The 17,604-nt window shown below is 39.2% G+C and overlaps 3 protein-coding genes across 6 annotated transcripts in view; 1 reads left to right on the top strand and 2 right to left on the bottom strand.

The window, feature by feature from the left end:
* Window positions 1–1,567: 1,567 nt before the first annotated feature.
* fdxr (ferredoxin reductase) lies at window positions 1,568–9,104 on the bottom strand. Its single transcript, XM_086140391.1, has 13 exons — window positions 8,992–9,104; window positions 8,663–8,844; window positions 7,629–7,726; window positions 7,131–7,226; window positions 5,692–5,814; window positions 5,486–5,599; window positions 5,241–5,342; window positions 4,889–4,996; window positions 4,047–4,131; window positions 2,661–2,860; window positions 2,364–2,535; window positions 2,119–2,292; window positions 1,568–1,770 (listed from the first exon to the last, which is right to left on the bottom strand). The coding sequence occupies exons 1-13, from the start codon at window positions 9,057–9,059 to the stop codon at window positions 1,640–1,642; spliced, it is 1,653 nt and encodes a 550-aa protein (XP_085996517.1). The 5' UTR covers window positions 9,060–9,104; the 3' UTR covers window positions 1,568–1,639.
* cybc1 (cytochrome b-245 chaperone 1) overlaps window positions 8,666–17,604 on the top strand; it is a 21,386-nt gene continuing 12,447 nt past the window's right edge. For 2 of the 3 annotated variants that reach the window (XM_086140395.1, XM_086140396.1), the window contains exon 1: window positions 14,350–14,945. The gene's annotated coding sequence lies outside the window, so the exon portion shown is untranslated. Of the gene's footprint in view, window positions 8,799–9,180; window positions 9,277–14,349; window positions 14,946–17,604 lie in introns of those variants that run through there. The other variant, XM_086140397.1, reaches the window with a different exon arrangement.
* narf (nuclear prelamin A recognition factor) overlaps window positions 16,294–17,604 on the bottom strand; it is a 9,189-nt gene continuing 7,878 nt past the window's right edge. For both annotated transcript variants that reach the window (XM_086140394.1, XM_086140393.1), the window contains exon 12: window positions 16,294–17,258. In XM_086140394.1, the coding sequence (XP_085996520.1) occupies window positions 17,011–17,258 (248 nt within the window). In that variant the 3' untranslated portion in view covers window positions 16,294–17,010. The remainder of the gene's footprint in view (window positions 17,259–17,604) is intronic.

Here is a 17,604-nt window from a genome sequence, read left to right as displayed (position 1 = left end):
TTTACTCGCCAACAGGTTTGGGAAAGGCTCACACAAAACTCTGGAATGGTTGAAACTACAGGACAACACCTCCCCAAGAAACAAATGGAAACATACCCCCATTATGCTGATGTTTCTTGTGACACATTTGATAAAAGAAAAATGCTCACCAAATTTATTAGGCCCATTCACAAGTTTCCCCTTAATTGCAAGATCAGAAATTTGTTGGGCGTGTAAGTGATGTTGGTGAAATCTGATAATTGATGAATCAGAATTTGTTAGATGTACAATAAATGTACTGAATACATTTTATGTCATTTGTAGGTTTAAAAGTCACCATATCACAGGGGGTTGTATAAGGCAATTGGAAACTTAAATGTCCAGAAGTAGGTTAAACGGCAGCAGTTTATGCCAATAAGCAACCTTATGGTTTGTTAGGAAACATAGATGTTGAAGTGTCTGTGTGCAACACAAGGTTTCTGGTACTGTGGTTATATGAGTTATGCTGACCTCTGAAAATGAGCAAACAATAAATTTGGTGGACAGTATCACCTGTGTCAGCTCTCTACAGCAAGAGGCCAATGAGGTGAGTTTGTTTTGTATTGTCTGTGCATCCTCACTCTCTTTTTGGGTCAGGCTGTTAATGTAACACTGATCTGTTTGCACTTCATTTATATAGCTCTCACAGCAGAATCAAGAGGCACAAGCAGTAAACGCCTGATATTAAAAAGCAACAGAATCAGTTGTGGAGAGCTATGGTATGTATCAAACCCAACTAACATTCAGCCAGGTCATGTTGTGCAAGGTGACCCTGTTAAAATGTTACTGACTCTGGGAGTGAGTGATTTATAAGGCAATTTCTGCAAATACTTGTTTAAGGTAGTCCAATCTAACAGGCCTTCACCAAATATCGTGACACGTCTCCACTTAGTCATGCTGTAGCTTCTGCTTTCATAATCAATCTCACTTTTGAAAATTGGAGCAGAGAGCATTGCGTACACAAACATTTCTTATTAAGTTGTGATCCTCAACCCAGTTGAACTGATAAAGCCGGCTAACCAGCGTGCTCCACTTCTAGGTCCAACACCGGACTCTCGGATAAGGGAGACTGCTGTTGATGGTCTTTAAGTACTTCTGCATCGTTCTAAGGCCTGTCAGTCTAGGCTCTCATCTTCCCTTGAGACCAAACATCTAAACTCCTCCACATTTAAGTGATAATTCAAAGAGGATTCATTTTTTATATATATTGTATTTTATATTCCGTTATAAAAATGCAGTTTCTCAATATTTTGATAAAGTAAATTAGGGCTAATTAAGTTTAAACATTATTATATATAATATATATTATAAGGCTTATATATTATAAGCCTGTAACAAATCAGACAAATCAAATTATGCATAGATTTTTATTTTTCACATAGATGAACACAGTTCACAGTTCTAACAGTCATACTATATGTAAACATTTGTAACAGAGCAATCAAAGAATAAGTGCGGTGCAGTGGTTTGATTACTGATGCCATCCATCAGAGTTTTGAGGCTGTGGCTAAGGACCTTTTCTGTACATGATGTGTTTAAAAACTAAGTGAAAAAAAAAAAAAAAAAGTCATTTGTGGAGGTTGCAATCACAACAATACCCAGATTTCATGCTTGTCTTTGGTCATGTCCACGCTGCCTGTAGCATTTCCTCAACTGTTAGCAGTTTCTCTCTGGGTTTACCAATGGATTCCCCCCTCCTTGTCTCCATACTGTCGATCTTCTCCCAGTCTGAGAAAGTCACAAATTTCACTCCTAAGAGGAGAGAAGAGATACATTTTCTTTGACTTCACCTGTGAAATAATTACGGTTCTGTAGCAGTGAATATCAAGTGGACAACAAAATAGAGGTGGCGAAGACTCTATCCTGACCCACCAACAGTGGTTGTGACTGATCCTTAGGCGTCCTCAATTTTTAACCCCGTGAAACATTTGGGGAAAAATACTTGTATTACCCTTGAAATGTTGATTAGATGTATGTTTCGAGAGTCACATAGAATGAGCTATGAACATGTACTGTGGTGAAGGCCACAGCTGAGAGAGAATATATGTTGTCTATAATCATTTAGTGCTCTGAGTACAAGCTTCAGGGACAGATGAGCACCTCTCTGTTCAAGCAGATGGCCAATACTTTGTGCACCGGGCTTGGCAGCAGATATATCCAAGGTGCCAGACTTCAGATCCTCCATCAAGGATTGCGCAGTGTCAAAGCTGTTGTTCATTGTTGTGGCTATCACTCCAGTGGGGCCTGTTTTTAGCCAGCCGCTACAGTAGAGTCCTATTCCAGAAGAATTTACGTTTATTGCTATTCTTGAAACGGTTTTAGGTTTTTCATTTTTTTCCAGATACCTGCAGCTTGTTTTACACGTCCCATGATGTTGGGGACGATGGCTTTCTGGGAGTCAAATGGCACAGATGGGTCGATGGGGAGGCTTTTGTAGCCAATACTGCTGATGACCAGGCCGCAGGCCACATCCTCCTCTTGTCCAGTGACCACTGCCCTGGCAGCCTCACCAGATCCCTAACAAAGAAACAGTAACAGGAAACAGCATTGCTTAAAGTTGGGACTCACAATTGACTTATCAAGGAAAAAAAAACACAAAAAAAACACAAACACAAAAAAAACACAGGCTAGACAGTGTTTACCTCTAACTTGTTGACTGCCAATCTGATACCAGCTGTCCTCTTGCCGTCAGGACTAGAAAGGACCTTGACAGGACTGCGAAAGAATCGAAACCCCCAGACGCGAGCTGCCTTCTTACGTCTTTCCTCCTCCTTTTCTCCTGTGAGTTCTACAGCTGTCTTCAACATCAGCTCAGTGAGACGCTTCCTTGGCCTCGGCAAACCTGCCACCACAGAGGAAAATCAGCTTAGATCATTTCAGTAACCATATCTCTGGTCTGGTTTGTATTTATGACTCTCCCATGGTTCACATTATGAACTGTGTATGGATGTGTGCGTGTGTGCGAGTAATCAAGCAGGCACTAAACCTAATTGAATTTTTTTTTTTTTTTCCATAAGTTCAGACATTTAAACTTTATCTCCAGCAACAACTTGTTAACTGATTTGCAGATGAGGTCGCCATTGCAACTCTGATGTTTCTGACCCTCCAATTGACATTGCTGCTGGGGAAAAAGAAAGAAGACTTGAGATATCCGAGTGTTCTTTCCTTATGTTTCACAGATGCAGACAATCATATCATTCACACTGCAAACATAAGAACGCTATATGCCACTTTAAACATGACCCCTGAGACTTAATGTTATCAGTCATCTCAGTTCAAGCCAACAAGGAAAACTGTTCAAAGATAAACACAAATGAGTAAACAGTCTAGCAAAACTCACAATACAACACGCTGGCTGGCGACAATGAACCGAAAAGCAGGCGCAACGCAGATCTGAAAGCAATAAATCACAGTACGGGCCTCTCTCTTGGGTTCACCTCTTAAACTGACATTTCTTCTGACAGAATGAAAAAGAAGTTACACTGATAATATAATGAATCTCAATAAATCATTTGTGGACAGTAAATACAATTACTGGTGCTCAACTACAGTACCCTACACTATTACTATATTTACTGCATATTCAATCCGCGAAATTTGTCTGACAGCTGTCGTTTCAATTTACATTACAGGATAGATTCATCCTGGAAAAAACAGAAAAGAGGTTTTACTGGATGGGCATAAAGTTATAGATGAAACTACGCAGCAGTGTAAACTATTGCAGCAATCACAGAAACAAACATCTCATGTAATAGAGAATCTGCAGCACAACATCTACCTTTACTTTTGGCATTGTGAGAGCACTTTGCAAATAGCATTGCTGTGTTTTACTTGAAAAAAGGCCTTCAGTATATGGCTTATTTGTAGTGGAGTATTTTCCTTGTGTGGTATTAGTATCTTCACTAAAGTAAAGGATCTGAAGAGTTTGTCCACTGCAGCATATAACATCTGAGTACTGCATGAGCAGTGGTTGGGAAATGTTTTCCAGTAAAAGTAAAAAATAATGAGATGTAATTTCCCTTTCCTACCTTGAAGGGCCTCTGGGACACTCTCAAAATCAGCCGCCAGCAAGTCAGGCTTGGTTTGCGGCAAGTTCACCATTTCCCTGAGTTCCTGTGAGTATGGAGAGCATCATCTAAACCTGGATAACTGATCCTTGCTCAGTGAGTAAAAGTTATGACTAACTTTTAGTTTAAATTAACTGGACACATTTAAAAAAAAAAAAAGTGTTAAAATTCATCACAGAAGACTAACACAGATGTTAACCTTACTTTGAAACCAACAAAACATAACTCTAAGCAAGTGGGTCCTATGAGAACTGTACACAAGAGGGAGCACTTGAAGACTGTTGGGAAGGAAACGTGTATTTCAGAATTTGTATTAACGGGGAAATAATAAGCCCAGGCTTTATCCAGTTTATTGACACACTAGACAACCCTGGCGAATGCCTCCATGTTGCCCAAATGTTGGCATTCGCCAGGGTGCTCTAAGTTTGCTCTAGGTTTTGTTGCTTAACCGACACTCTTAAATCAACTAAGATGAAGACACTTGACTCAGCGGATGACATTGAGCGACTCTTCATTTTAGAGGGAAGTGGGGCTGCTTTGTAGTAAAACCTTGTGCAGAAAAGCCAACGCAAACAAAGTTGTTGGGTTATAATTCTCTTTCTTATAACTCTGTGAAACCTTTTTTATTACACCTTTTATACAATTTCAATGAATATGCTCTCATTTATTACAGCTCTCCTGTACCTACATTGATCTGTACAAAATATTAATGTAAAATTTGAAGACTGGTATGTCTTCAGATTTCATCTATACCGCAGCTAAGATTACACAGGATACATGAACACACACACAAATCATCACACCTTAATTGTGCATGCAACCTGCATTGGTCCTCTCCTACCCACAATCAGCACTCTGCGGACTTGGCTCTGAAGTAGAGCCTCAAGGGCTGGCTGGGTGATGTCTGTCTTCTGCAAATAAACACAGTTTGGTGGTATTTATTCTGCTTTGTGTACTGATGTACAGTAAATAATACTGGTACTGACTTCAATTCGTGATCAAACATGCAAGGCAGGCAAAAGTCAGTGGGAGATAATAGTTTTCATACTGGCTGAGAAAAAAACAAAAAACAAAAAAAAACAACTAAAATGCTAAGGGTTCAGTTTTCTCTTCACTGTGATGATACTGTATAACACACACACACACACACAGTACCTTTAACATGTTGTAGGGTGCCAACAGTATCCTCGCTACATCCAATGCAACATTGCCCTGGCCCAGAATGACAGCAGTTTCACAGCTAAGGTCTGGATTCAGCTAAAACGGGGGAGGAAATTGTGAGAGAGTAGAGCCAAGCCAGGAGTTGAAGAAGAGAACAAAAGCAGGGAGAGAATCTGATAAATAATGTGGCGTTTTGTAAATGTAGAGAAATCTAAAACAGGAGATTGACACAGACAGACCCCTCGACAGCTGGGTAGCCCATTGTACCAGCCTACAAAGTCTTTGGCCGAGTACACACCAGCTAGATCTTCTCCAGGGACCCCCATTCTCCTGTTCCCCTCTGCCCCATAACTCTGCCGGAACACACACAACCAAACAGTGAATAAATACATGCACACATGTACTGGTTTCATGCTGTGGATATGGCATTGTTTAATGTGCTCACCAGTATGACTGCATGGTAGGCCTGCTGCAGCTCCTGAACACTCACATCCTTCCCAATGTTCACGTTTCCATAGAAACTGCAGCGAGTGTGTTTGGCTGTCTGTGTAAATGTGTTGATGACATTCTGTGGAGATGCAAGAATTTTTTTAATGAGAGCAACTGGCTAATAGAACCGGAAAATATCAATGTATGAAACATCTGACCTAACGATTGCTTTCTGTTTTGTTTTTGTTTTAGCACATGTCCAGTAACATAAATGTTAACATTGGAGTAAAAAAACAGCCAGTGTTTTCTGAAAAATATTAAATGACTGGACTGACTGGATATTATAAATAGAGCCAAGCAGATACTGTATTAAGGTATAACTGAAAATGCTTAAAAAAAAATCTGATTATTTCCTTTTATTTTATTTTCATCTATACCAAGGATATATTCAAATATACTGTTATTGTATTATATAAAAATGATTTCAAATCACATGGAATAACATCAATTGTATTGAAGGATACAGTTGGAATTACTTTCACAATCACAATTTATAAACAATTACTAAAAATTCCCCCAGAAGATACATACTGTTTAATCATAGAGAATGTTTAAACACAGAGAGACAGATTTGAATACTTAACTTTTCCCACCAAGTGTTTAGTTTGATGTAAAATTGTATTGAATCTATTTATTTGATGCGAAGTCTGGCACAAGGATCGGGGGCAACATAAAATAGGCCTGAAATGACAACAATGTGCCTCTCATTGATCCAACTCTGTGGCTGAAAACAAATCCAACTAGTAGGGACATAGATATATAGGTAAGTGAAGTTTTAAGAGGAAAAATTCATAAAAACCTGAGTTTTTGAAAACAATGCAAAGGGTTTAATGTATACTTGTTTTGTTACACTTATTCTTATTTGAGAATACCGATACAAATCCTCTGTTTCGGTTTGGAAACCATGCTAGTTGACTTTTCCAGTCTATTATCAGATCCCATGAGAAACTTTTAATGTTCAATCTCAAGGAAAATGATTTCAGTGAGAACATGCTTTTAGCAGCTATTTGCATAGCTGTTCCCGCTGAAATTTTCCTTAGTGTGTGCCAACAGGTTGTCAAAAGGTAATTTCACGTCAAGCTAATCTGCGCTGAAGCAGGCTTTTCAGGAGTGTTGAAGCTTTTCCTTTCATTTAAACTTCGCATACAATCGGATTTGGTTTGCATTTCTCGTATCTTCTAGGTGCGGTATTAATCAAAATCATAATCATCACAATATATTACTTTGGCATCACATAAATGTGTGTATTGCAGTTAAAAGCCCTTGCTGATGGTATGCATAATCTACATCTAAAATTTGTGGTTCATAAGACAGTGCAGCAAGGTCTGTCTTTTGACACCAAATTGCAAAAAGTGTTTGTTTCTTTAACTCTGCCATCGACTTAAAATGACTGACCTTGACTTCAGGGTGATCAGGGGCAACCCCGAATCTGACCAAGCCGAAAGGGACAGGCAGACGCTCATAAATGTCCACCTCGACATCTTGGCAGCCCTGGAAAGATTAAAAAAATAGACATAAAGCTTAAACTCCAACTTTACAGTTTTCATTCATTCATTATCTATACTACTAACTTGTTATTCATGAGATATTGAAAACATCTGTAAAATCATATGCAACATCATACAGTTGAAAGTCTTATTTTGTTCAGCGCTTTTCTTTTTGTATTCGTAGAAATGCTGAATGTTCTGTCAAATTCTTTGTTGAATGCTATGTCAAATTCTTTGGGCCCGGGTAAGCGGGCATTTGTTTGTTTTCCACTGTAGGAGCAATGGAGAAATAATGGTGTAAGACTTTATATCTTGGTTAATCACATCAAAAATGCATAAAAAACTTTGTTCAAATCTGAATGCATCTATGAAACAGATGAACTAAACTTAAATAAATAAGTCATACCTTTAGAAGATGTTGTGCAGTATAAAAACCTGCCGGGCCACTTCCAACTATACACACTTTGGGTTGGCCAGAAGATAGATGTGCCTTTCCAAGTACACCTTACAAAAGACATTTTGTTTAATAATAATACATTTTAAGGCTCCTTATTTGACACTCAATGAGATTTCAAAAAAAAAAAACAAAATAAAATAAAAAGGATAAAAGTGACAAAGGGAAAAAAAAACAAAAACATACATACTGCTCAAAAAAATAAAGGGAACACTTGAACAACACAATGTAACTCCAAGTCAATCACACTTCTGTGAAATCATAGTGTCCACTCAGGAAGCAACACAGATTCATTTTGACTTGTTTTAAGGACATTACATCAAAGTTGGATCAGCCTGGAGTTTGTTTTTACACTTTAATTTTGAGTGTGATTCCTAATCCAGACCTCCATGGTTGATACAATTAATTTCCATTGATCATTTTTGTGTGATTTTGTTGTCAGCACAGTCAACTGTGTAAAGAGCAAAGTATTTCATAAGAATATTTCATTCATTTAGATCTAGGATGTGTTTTTTAAGTGTTCCCTTTATTTTTTTGAGCAGTGTATATATATATATATATAAATATATATTTACGTTGTTGTTTTTTTAATTCCAGAGGCTTTTAATTTTAATTCCAGAGGCTATAATTAAACATAAAAGAGATAACAAAACAAAGAATAGGCCCTGTGAAACAGGTTGTTCTGGCCCTCTACATCTATCCTGTGTGTTCCGCAATCCGACAGCTACATTTTAGCACACCTTTTACAAGAAATGCCTCATAGTCTGAGTGACAGATACCAAGATTCTGAGAGTATGGCTGAAACTCAGACACAACTATCTGTCACATGAGATACGGTGAATTCTTTGCCGGGAAAGATACGTATGCTAAAACTCGGCTTTTATTTTCAATGTAATTTGGGTTTCTAAACAGAAAAGCCATTTAATACCAGTACAGGCTACCGGCCCATCGGCCTTAATTAAAAGCAGGTGTGTGACAAAGCTCACCGTGCTGACTCATCCACCGCTTTCTCCCCGAGGTCCACAGCCGGAACACCCCGCGGAAACTCATCCTCTCGGGCCTCCGAGCTTCAGGCGAGCCGCCTGGGTTCGACGATTTGGGAAAAAAGTTGGCGAATCCACGGTGAGCTTTCGTATCTGTCAAGCACGTAAATGCGCCGCGTTCGGCACTGGGAGGACAGGAAAAGCGGGGAAAAAAAACAAGTGGTCAAGGTTTAGAGCTCCGGAGAATGTTTAGCCGTACGTTAACGCGAATCCCGCCGCGTAATTATATTAAATGATTAACATAAAATTACAAAATGTGCATCGTTATTCACCGGACCGCACACGGTGTCACGTCTAGAATGTTCCGGAAGAAACAGGACAGCAACTCCTTGGGTTCCATATTCGCGCTTTTAAACTTAGGTAATTCATCCTCTTGAGTAATTCAGCTATTGTCAAACACGTTGACGTCCAGGGTCAATGTAAAAGTTTAAATTTGTCATTTTTTTGTTTGTCTTTCCCAGCTCGCCGGAAGTGTTTTTCCCCCTCCTACAATTTTCAGTGGCATTGAGTCAAAAGCCAAGGAGAAACCCATCCTGTATGGGGACACATCTATCAGGGTATGGACGCCCATATCTTATCAGTAAAAAAAACAAAACAAAGATAATCTGAATAAAAATATCTCCCCAAAAAATATCCAAAATTAAGAGACTTAATGATAATTATAAGAATAAGAACATCTTTATTTATCCCGATAGTTGTGCCAGTTACAAGAAAAACATAGATATAATAAATTATAGTAGAAAATTGTATAAACAATAAAAAGGGGTAGAATAAGAAATACAAATAAACTATAAAATGTCTTAAGTACAAAGTGAAAGATGAGGAGTGCACAAGAGTATGAAAATGAAAAAAAATATTGCACATGCAGCTGTTAAAAAATGACATTTGCATAGTTATGAATATATATACACAGATAAATTATTACAATTCACAGTAAGTGGGTGATTATTTTTTTTTCAAGGTTTAAGATTTTGAGATTCCCTGCGGCTGAAGGGAGAGGAATTAAAAAGGTATCAGTCTACGGCTGAAAGAGCTCTGATAGGATGTCAGTGTGGCATGCAGGGGGTGATGGACATTGTCCATGATGCTGAGGAGCTTCCTCAGCATCCTCATCTCTGACACCTGCACAACAGACTCCAGCTCCACTCCTTATGACATTAATGCCGCCCCATTGGAGCACAAGCCAGTGTCTTTCTAAACCGGTCCCATACCTGAATAAATGTTGAGGGTTACGTTAGGAAGAAATTGTATTCAAACTGAGGAAATGTGGAGTGGCAGAGAATTCTCTTTGACTGATGCAGGACGTGTATGAGAGCTGTGAGACAGTGGTGGAATGTGACGGAGTTCAAGGTCGAGCTGGGACTACATCAAGGATCAACTCTGAGTCCCGTGTATGTTTGTTTGTTTATTTATTTATTGCGTTTATTTAGAATCAGCGACCAACATAAGGTTAACATCTCAGCCAACCAATTCTATGTTAGCCCATGCTGCCGTATTGGGGTGATTGCTGTGAAGTAATGAGTGTGATGTGGCTATTGACAAAGAAATCCATTGTCTGTTTTTGTATCTCAATAACCATGTAACTTTCTTCCCGTGGCTGAGACCTGCCACGACAATCTTTTTCTGAATCATGGTGGAAAATTAAAAGAACACTCTCCACCTCATGGCTCCAAGATGACACTCGTGCCATAAATTTAAAACGCTTCACTGTCATTCCGGTTATGAGATTTAATAGCCAAAATATCAGGTCTCAAGATCATAAAATAATGATGCAGGCTTTTCCACGTTTTACCCTTGGTCTGCTCTTTGCAGACCAAGCAATTAGGCAATTCTTTGCTCATAACTGAACGTCAATAACAATCATCTATGACGTTAGGCAGGGCTCATGGGGAAAAATAGCTGCAAACACAGTTTGAAATGTAGAATGAAAGAAGGAGACTCACACCATTATTATGTTTGTGTTGTATTATGTTCGTATTTCACTCTACGTTTTAGAGTGAAACTGAAAGTTACAGTAATGATAGAGATTGGACAATCGTGTGAAAAGATAAAATCATAAGAAATTAGTATGAGTCCTTGTTAAAAAAAAAAAATCTATTTTCCAGCCTAGTAATGTATTATCTTTTTTAAATTTCACAAAAATGAAGAACCCAAGAAGAGTGCATTTAAGCTGGTTTATGTTAGGAATGTATTTTTTGCCTACACTTGTTTTTTATCTGAATACTGAAGGAATGTTTTTGTCGAAAAAACAGTTTCAGTTTCTCAGATACCCAGTTTGTGCCCTGCTCTTATCTTACCATGGCTCACTCACATAGACACTATTTTGCATGCAAATGTGCAGCCAAACTGAACATGTTTTTGAACCAGATAAGCGGTCAAACAGCTACATATAATACGTAACTTCCAACAAATAAGACAGAGATCGGTGTCTGAAATGAAAATTGACACGCCAATGGACACCTGGGAGATCTGCATGGAGGCATATGGGACCTCAAACTCCTGGAGGGAATTCAACTGGAAAGTAAATAATAGGTTTTTCAGAGCACCTGAAATAATAGCAAAGATGGGGCTGACATGTTGTAGTTCTTGCTGGAGGAAATGTGGTAAAGATATTACCAACCATACACATATATTTTGGCTTTGTCCTAAACTAAGTCTATTTTGGAAGGTTTTTGACGCCAGTTTTGAAACGGGACATTCCACAAAGCAATACAACAGCATTATCATGGAAAACCCCTATGGGTATGATAAAGGATGAAAAATACCTCCTAAACATAATGCGCACAGCAGCATTATAAGGCACAACTATCAGGTGGTTAAAACCAGACCCCCCCTACAAATAATATATGGATCCAAATAGTATGTGACATATCCCAGATGGAGCTAATTACATACTCACTGACGCTTCAGAAGCCTATTTTTACTAGACGATGGGCACCTGTCATGTCTTTACTCATACAATAAGGTTGGTCATCTCATATGTGGTACATGTACCTGTCTTATTGATGTAGAGGAAAAAATAAAAATTGAGTTGAATACAGAACAGGTGAATATTATTGGTAGAAAGAAAACTCATAAGCTCATGATAAAATTTAAAAAAAAAACTCCATTCGAGTCTGAAATTCCTCTACAATCTTTGGCACCTTTTTAAAAGAAGTGTCAATGTCTCCATTGGTGACAGCACCTGCCCAGCCTGCTAGGTCATGAATTTTGAAGGTCAGAAAGAAACTGAAAATGCTTAAAACATTTTTTTCAGAATACCCCACTACAGTACACAAACATATAACCAGCAGCTCTTGAGAGCAGATCTGTATTTCCTGAAGTCAGCATCATATCATAGATTATTGAACTGTTCCCTCACTGAGGACAAAATGAGAAAGATTTAATCTTACATATGTTATATTTCAGACTTTTAAATCTTAAAAGTTAAGCTTCAATTTTCAACAGTTACAAAATATTTGTTAATGTATTACCCAGCTTTAATGCCCCCCCCCGTTTAAGTACTGAACTTTGTTTTTGTCCCTGACAGTGGCTCCTGCCCCTCGCTCTGTCTGATAAGTGAGACACTGGTGAGCCATCCTTTATCCAAGGACAGACACAGTGTCCCTTACCTTGGATGCTCCTACGCAGAAATTATGGTGGAGTCGCCTCTGAGGGTACAGGGGGAGGATGGTGTCAGACAGACTTTTTTTGTAGTTGCATTTAAGTAAGCGGTGAATAAAATGCATTCACTGAGTGACTGTTGTACGATTAAAATCTAGAGGCCATTAAGTAAATGACAAATTAATACACTCATTTTAGATGGTATTTACATATTTGAATTTTTCTGTAAATGAGTCCAAAAGGGGGCTGCACGGTGGTGCAGTGGTTATTGCTTCTGCCTCACAGCACAAGGGGCGCTGGTTGGATTCCGACAGGGAACTTTCTGCGTGGAGTTGGCATGTCCTTCCCCCGTGTCTCTGTTGCTTTGTTCTGGGTTCTCCTGCAATCCTGAGTGCAGGATAAGCTGCAGATGATGGATGGATGGATGGATGGATGGAGTCCAAAAGGTCAACATGTGTCCAGCACATCTGATTGGACTTTTGAGAATCGTCTTTCAGCCTCTGGTTTTTTGATTCTGGCTTTTCTCCAAAAGTAAATACTGGTGATCACAATGCAAATGATGGCCACGCCGGGTATGGTATATATATACATGTTCGTATCTTGCAGAGGTTTTTGTGGGTCCTGTGCTGAAGACAAAATTAACTCTCTTAAATGAGTGGACTGAATGCAAAGAGGAAAATGTTATGTCAAACATAAACAAATGTTGGACATCATCAGAAGATACTTACAGGGACTTGTCAGGGCTTTAAGTCGTACATGGATGGTAGAGTCATCTAGACCGCAGGTTGTCAAGAGCGTGACAGTATAATTTTCTTCTCTTCTGACATCTGAGATTTTCAGACTGACATATGTGTGTTTGTCCCACCCGCAGGAGTATTGTCTGGTGTCAGTATCACACAGCACACTATTATTTGTGTTACCCCAGTTGTAATCTTGACTTTTGCAACGTCGTCTTTTGAAAATTAAGCTGCAGTTGAGTATGAGGTCAGTTCCAGGCAAAGCCTCCACAGTGTTTTTGCAATTCAAATACTCTGATGGGGAGAGAAAGGGAGCAGTTCACCTCTTTGGCAACTCTTTGGTACATGCTTAATGGACTTTGACCTACCTACCTCCAGCTGAAAAGATCAGTAGATTACAAACAGCACAGAGCAGGATCAGATACGTCCGGTTAAACATATCAGGATCTCTGGTCTTTACAAACTGTGGAAAAATTAAAAAAAAATCTTGATTGAGAGAATTCACCCTCTTTTCTCATTTCACTCAATTCACTTTTCACATTTTTTCAAAAGAGTTTTAAGTCTAGAACTAGTAGAACCAGCTATCAGATGGACAGTTAACTAAATTTGATTTAATTCTGAAAGAAGGGGGAATGAGTAAAAATAGCAAATATTTAAAGACCCATAAAATCTGTCAGAATTGTAGTTTTTCCTGTTGACAAATTACTAGTGTGTTTCTATTATTGTGCCTCCTTGGATAACAGTGCGCTTTATTTACCTTGTGTTGCACTTCAAGACTGTGGGTAATGTCACAGTCCTCTGCTGCCTTGATTTATTTTTTGCCCCCAATCAAAGCCACAGCCAGATGTGGGCTGATCCGGGTCTGGCGCCACTGGAAACTGTAGACAGATTGTGAAGAAAACAAACAAGAGCTCACTTGATCAATACAGTGTTCTGCAACAAAAGTGTGATGATGTCTCAAGGACACAAACACTCAGAATGATCTTTCACCCTTTTTTTTGTATATTCTGACTTTATAACAAGAGAAAAATGATAGGAAGATTTTAAGGCTTTGACTGTGGTCATTTGTAACAATAGCTGCTAAAAAAATATTGTCAGATGCTCACAGGGATTAGTAATGTAAAGCACTTTTGATGTAATAAAACCAAAGAAATTGTGAAAAATGGGCAATGTCTTGAAATAAATAGCTAATGCACAACATGCATGCAGGGCAAAGGACAAGCTCAGACCTGTAAACGAACAGTAAAAGAGAAATTTAAAGACACAGCAAGAATGAAACAAAAACTTCAAGTCAATTATTTCTATCATATTAAGTGCTGGATGTTTATCATCCACTTTTGTTGGCTGTGCTTCTTGGCAGAGCCCTTTTGTTTGACTTTTTATGATTATTTGATTCCATTGCCATATTTTTACCTCGTTCTGTTCAATTCAAATTCTTACTTCTAGCTTTACAGTTCTTTCACCCCCCCCCCCCCCCAGACATTATGTGATTATAGCCTTTTAAAATGTCATATATTTAAATAAAATGAACTTTTCAAGTCACAGCACAGAGGTACAGAGAAACAATTTTTTTTTTTTTTTTCCAAAGTTAAAAGCCGTTTGGCATTTTTCTTTGTCTGCAGCTTCAGGCTGAGTTTCATGTAAACATTATTTTAGGGGGTTAAAAAGTTCACCCGTGTCTAGCAACAACCAACAGGAAGTTACTCCAATATTTAACAACAAGCAAATCTGTCTGCATCACAAGGTCGAATAATCAAACGAACGTGGTGTGTGTTTGCAATAACTCTATTTTTTGATGACTTATTCAAGTCATTAAAGGGAACGTACCTTCGAGACGTATTCTTTCCATCCAGATGGAGAGTGAACGACGACAGACATTTGGAAGGGTGAATTACTTTCGCTTGTATTTTCACGTGTCTGATCATATGTTTGTCTTTCACCGTTTCGATTTAACTTAGCCAAGATCAACTGGCCACTTGACAGGGGGCGCACCTCCTGCAAAGTAAAATGATTTCTTTCTTTCTCTGATTTTTGTAAAAACCCTAATATAATCGACGTTAGTTACTTAAGGAGAAATAGCAAGCGATCTTGCGGGACCGTCGCATACCTGGTAGCGAAAGAGCCCGGCCAGTCCAAAGCCTGCGCTACTGGCAGGTGAAGAATTTAAGGAGGATGAATAAAACGGCGGGACAGGGAGATGGAGGTTCAAGTTCCAACGTGTTTGTATCATAAAGATAGCGATTCAAAACTGAAAATAGTGGTAGAGAGAACTGCGTTGGTGTTCGCGGATGTTGATCACGTTATCTTTCCAGGCTTCGTGTTGCACAGACCGACTTATCTAGTTGCTGATGAAGGTGATAGGCTTTTTGGCTTCGTCTTGGCTCAGAGTTCAATGTCTGTTGTCCATATTGGTCCGGTTTTTCAAGTTTCTTCCAATGTGTCATATGACATCAAAATGATGCTCTTTGAATGATCTCACTTTTAAATAAACTATATTTTCAGATTATACAACGACAATTTTCTAGTATTACATTTACTTGAATCAGGCATCTTTTTCATCTTGCGTCTTGTAGTCCCTCTTGTGATCGAGGAAAAACAACAAGCTCTTCAGCTTGTTGTTTTCCGTCCTAGCATGTCTCCTCTTGATGAACCGTCATGTTGTTACTTGACATGTTTCCGTGATACATATAATCTGTGCAAAAAGAGGTCGATTGCTTTAGGTAATAGTGACATCGTGCTGGCCTATTTCTGGAAACGAGGGAAATGCAGGACAAAGGTCTGAGGCTCAGAGTTCAAGAACCCGTACAACTGTCGCACGACAGTCTACCTGTTCGCGTTAAATAGCATGTGGTTTGTTATTCCGTCAATTATCAGAAATTATTTCCCTGCTTTCATGTGGACCGTAAACACACATGTCAAGACAGTGTCATTATTTTTGTTTGTCTTTGCCAGCTCAGTATATGTTTAAAAAAAAATCTGAAATTTTAACTGAATTTCAGTTATAATTAAAAGCTCCTGCGTGCACCAAAATTAAGCTGCATGCTAGACATTAGTGTTTCACACTACAATAGATGCACTATTAGTGAAACAAAAACATCCCATTCTACAGGTATTGCTCAGCACTATTTGGAAGTATCTACTTGTACAATGACTAATAACTCACGCTTCAAGAGAGGGTTCAATGTGGATACTAATGCTCTGCAACTTTACATCACATTAAACTGTGACTGCGGATAAAAGAGACAGCAATGCACAATTGTTTATCACCATACTTCACTGTTTGAAATGTACAATCTGCACTTAAAAAACAAAGAACATAAGATAAATTAAAAATACTAATGATTTTTTTTGTTGGCAAGGGACAAAAAAAGGTAAAATAGAAACAAAATTGCATTATTCAAAAATAAATGAACACATGGAGTATACATTGGATTCCATCCCCTCACAGTTCTCAGGCAGCTGAGACATTTCAACAGTTGCATAGTTATCAGAAGCTGTTGCTGTGAGAGTTGGCTTGGTCACGTGAGGAACTTTAACAGAACTTAAAAAGCATGATTTAAGCTTGGAATTGTCTTGACGGCTCAAGTTTTCAGTGCCTGTAAATTCATGTCATGTTGAGCTCCAGTGACATTTCCTAGTGGTTTATTGCTGAGCTTTGGCTAAATAAATAATCTGGACATCCTCCGATAGTGTACCTTGTTGTCTGAATAACTTAATGGCATCACTTGAGCATAAAATCCTCGTATCTCTTGCCACTTATTTCCCCAGACTTGTCACAAGGGAACCGCCTGTTTAAGAGATCATGTGTCTCTCCCCAGTGGCCATATTCAAGCATTACATATATTGAGACCAGCCTTCATAGCCATCATGGTCCTGGTGGGAATAATGAGATGGTCCAAGCAGAACCGGAGGTAGCCATCATTCAGCGGCCAAGGGTTTAGCAGTGTCTGGTCACCACTGCATGTGGGGGGGCTGTGTGTGAACCAGACCCTGACTCTTGTACTGAGTGTGCAGCAGCTGTCTGGCCTGGGGCGACTCCTGGCCTTGCAGCCAGTCCTGATAAAGGGTGTGCAGGTTGGGGTTGACCTCTGGGAGGCACACTGGAAGGCTGCTGTAGGCCTCCTCCATCTGTTGCACCAGGCTTCTGTCGGCATGGCCTCTGGCCTCGCTCTCCGCCTGACCACGGCCACTCAGGCACCCTGAGAACGAGACATGGGAGAGACAGGGAGAGTCAGACTTGCAGCGAACATACTAGTAGGATGATCTGTTTTTTCCCTGCGGGGGGGCCACAACGAATCAACCTCCCCCATTTAACCCTATTCTCTGTATCCTCTACTCTCACACCAACTAACTTCATGTCCGGTTGACACTTTCTTCCCACCCATTCAAACCTACTTGAACCTTCTGTCATTCCCTTCTGTCTTGCTGCAACTAACCTTCATTCCACTCCTTTAGTAGAACATACCTCCACCTCTCTAGATTTTACTCAACCGGTTTCTTGCTCTCACTACAGGTCACAATGTCATCTGCAAACGTCATGGTCCA

This window comes from Fistularia commersonii, chromosome 33 (assembly GCF_037954325.1).
Source record: "Fistularia commersonii isolate RoL2024-O1a breed Wild chromosome 33, RoL_Fcom_v1.0, whole genome shotgun sequence".
NCBI lineage: Eukaryota > Metazoa > Chordata > Actinopteri > Syngnathiformes > Fistulariidae > Fistularia > Fistularia commersonii.
The sequence above is the reverse complement of the archived record's forward strand: the minus strand, read 5'-3'. Positions and strand labels throughout refer to the sequence as shown.

What these genes read in the sequence shown, in the direction of transcription:
- fdxr (XM_086140391.1), bottom strand. Translation starts at nt 9,059, where the DNA reads ATGGAACCCAAGGAGTTGCTGTCCTGTTTCTTCCGGAACATTCTAGAC. An exon ending in AGGTTGCATGCACAATTAAG is followed by an intron (nt 4,132 to 4,888) that starts GTGTGATGATTT and finishes CCATACTCACAG; the next exon opens with GAACTCAGGGAAATGGTGAA. An exon ending in CCATCTGCTTGAACAGAGAG is followed by an intron (nt 1,771 to 2,118) that starts GTGCTCATCTGT and finishes CTCTCCTCTTAG; the next exon opens with GAGTGAAATTTGTGACTTTC.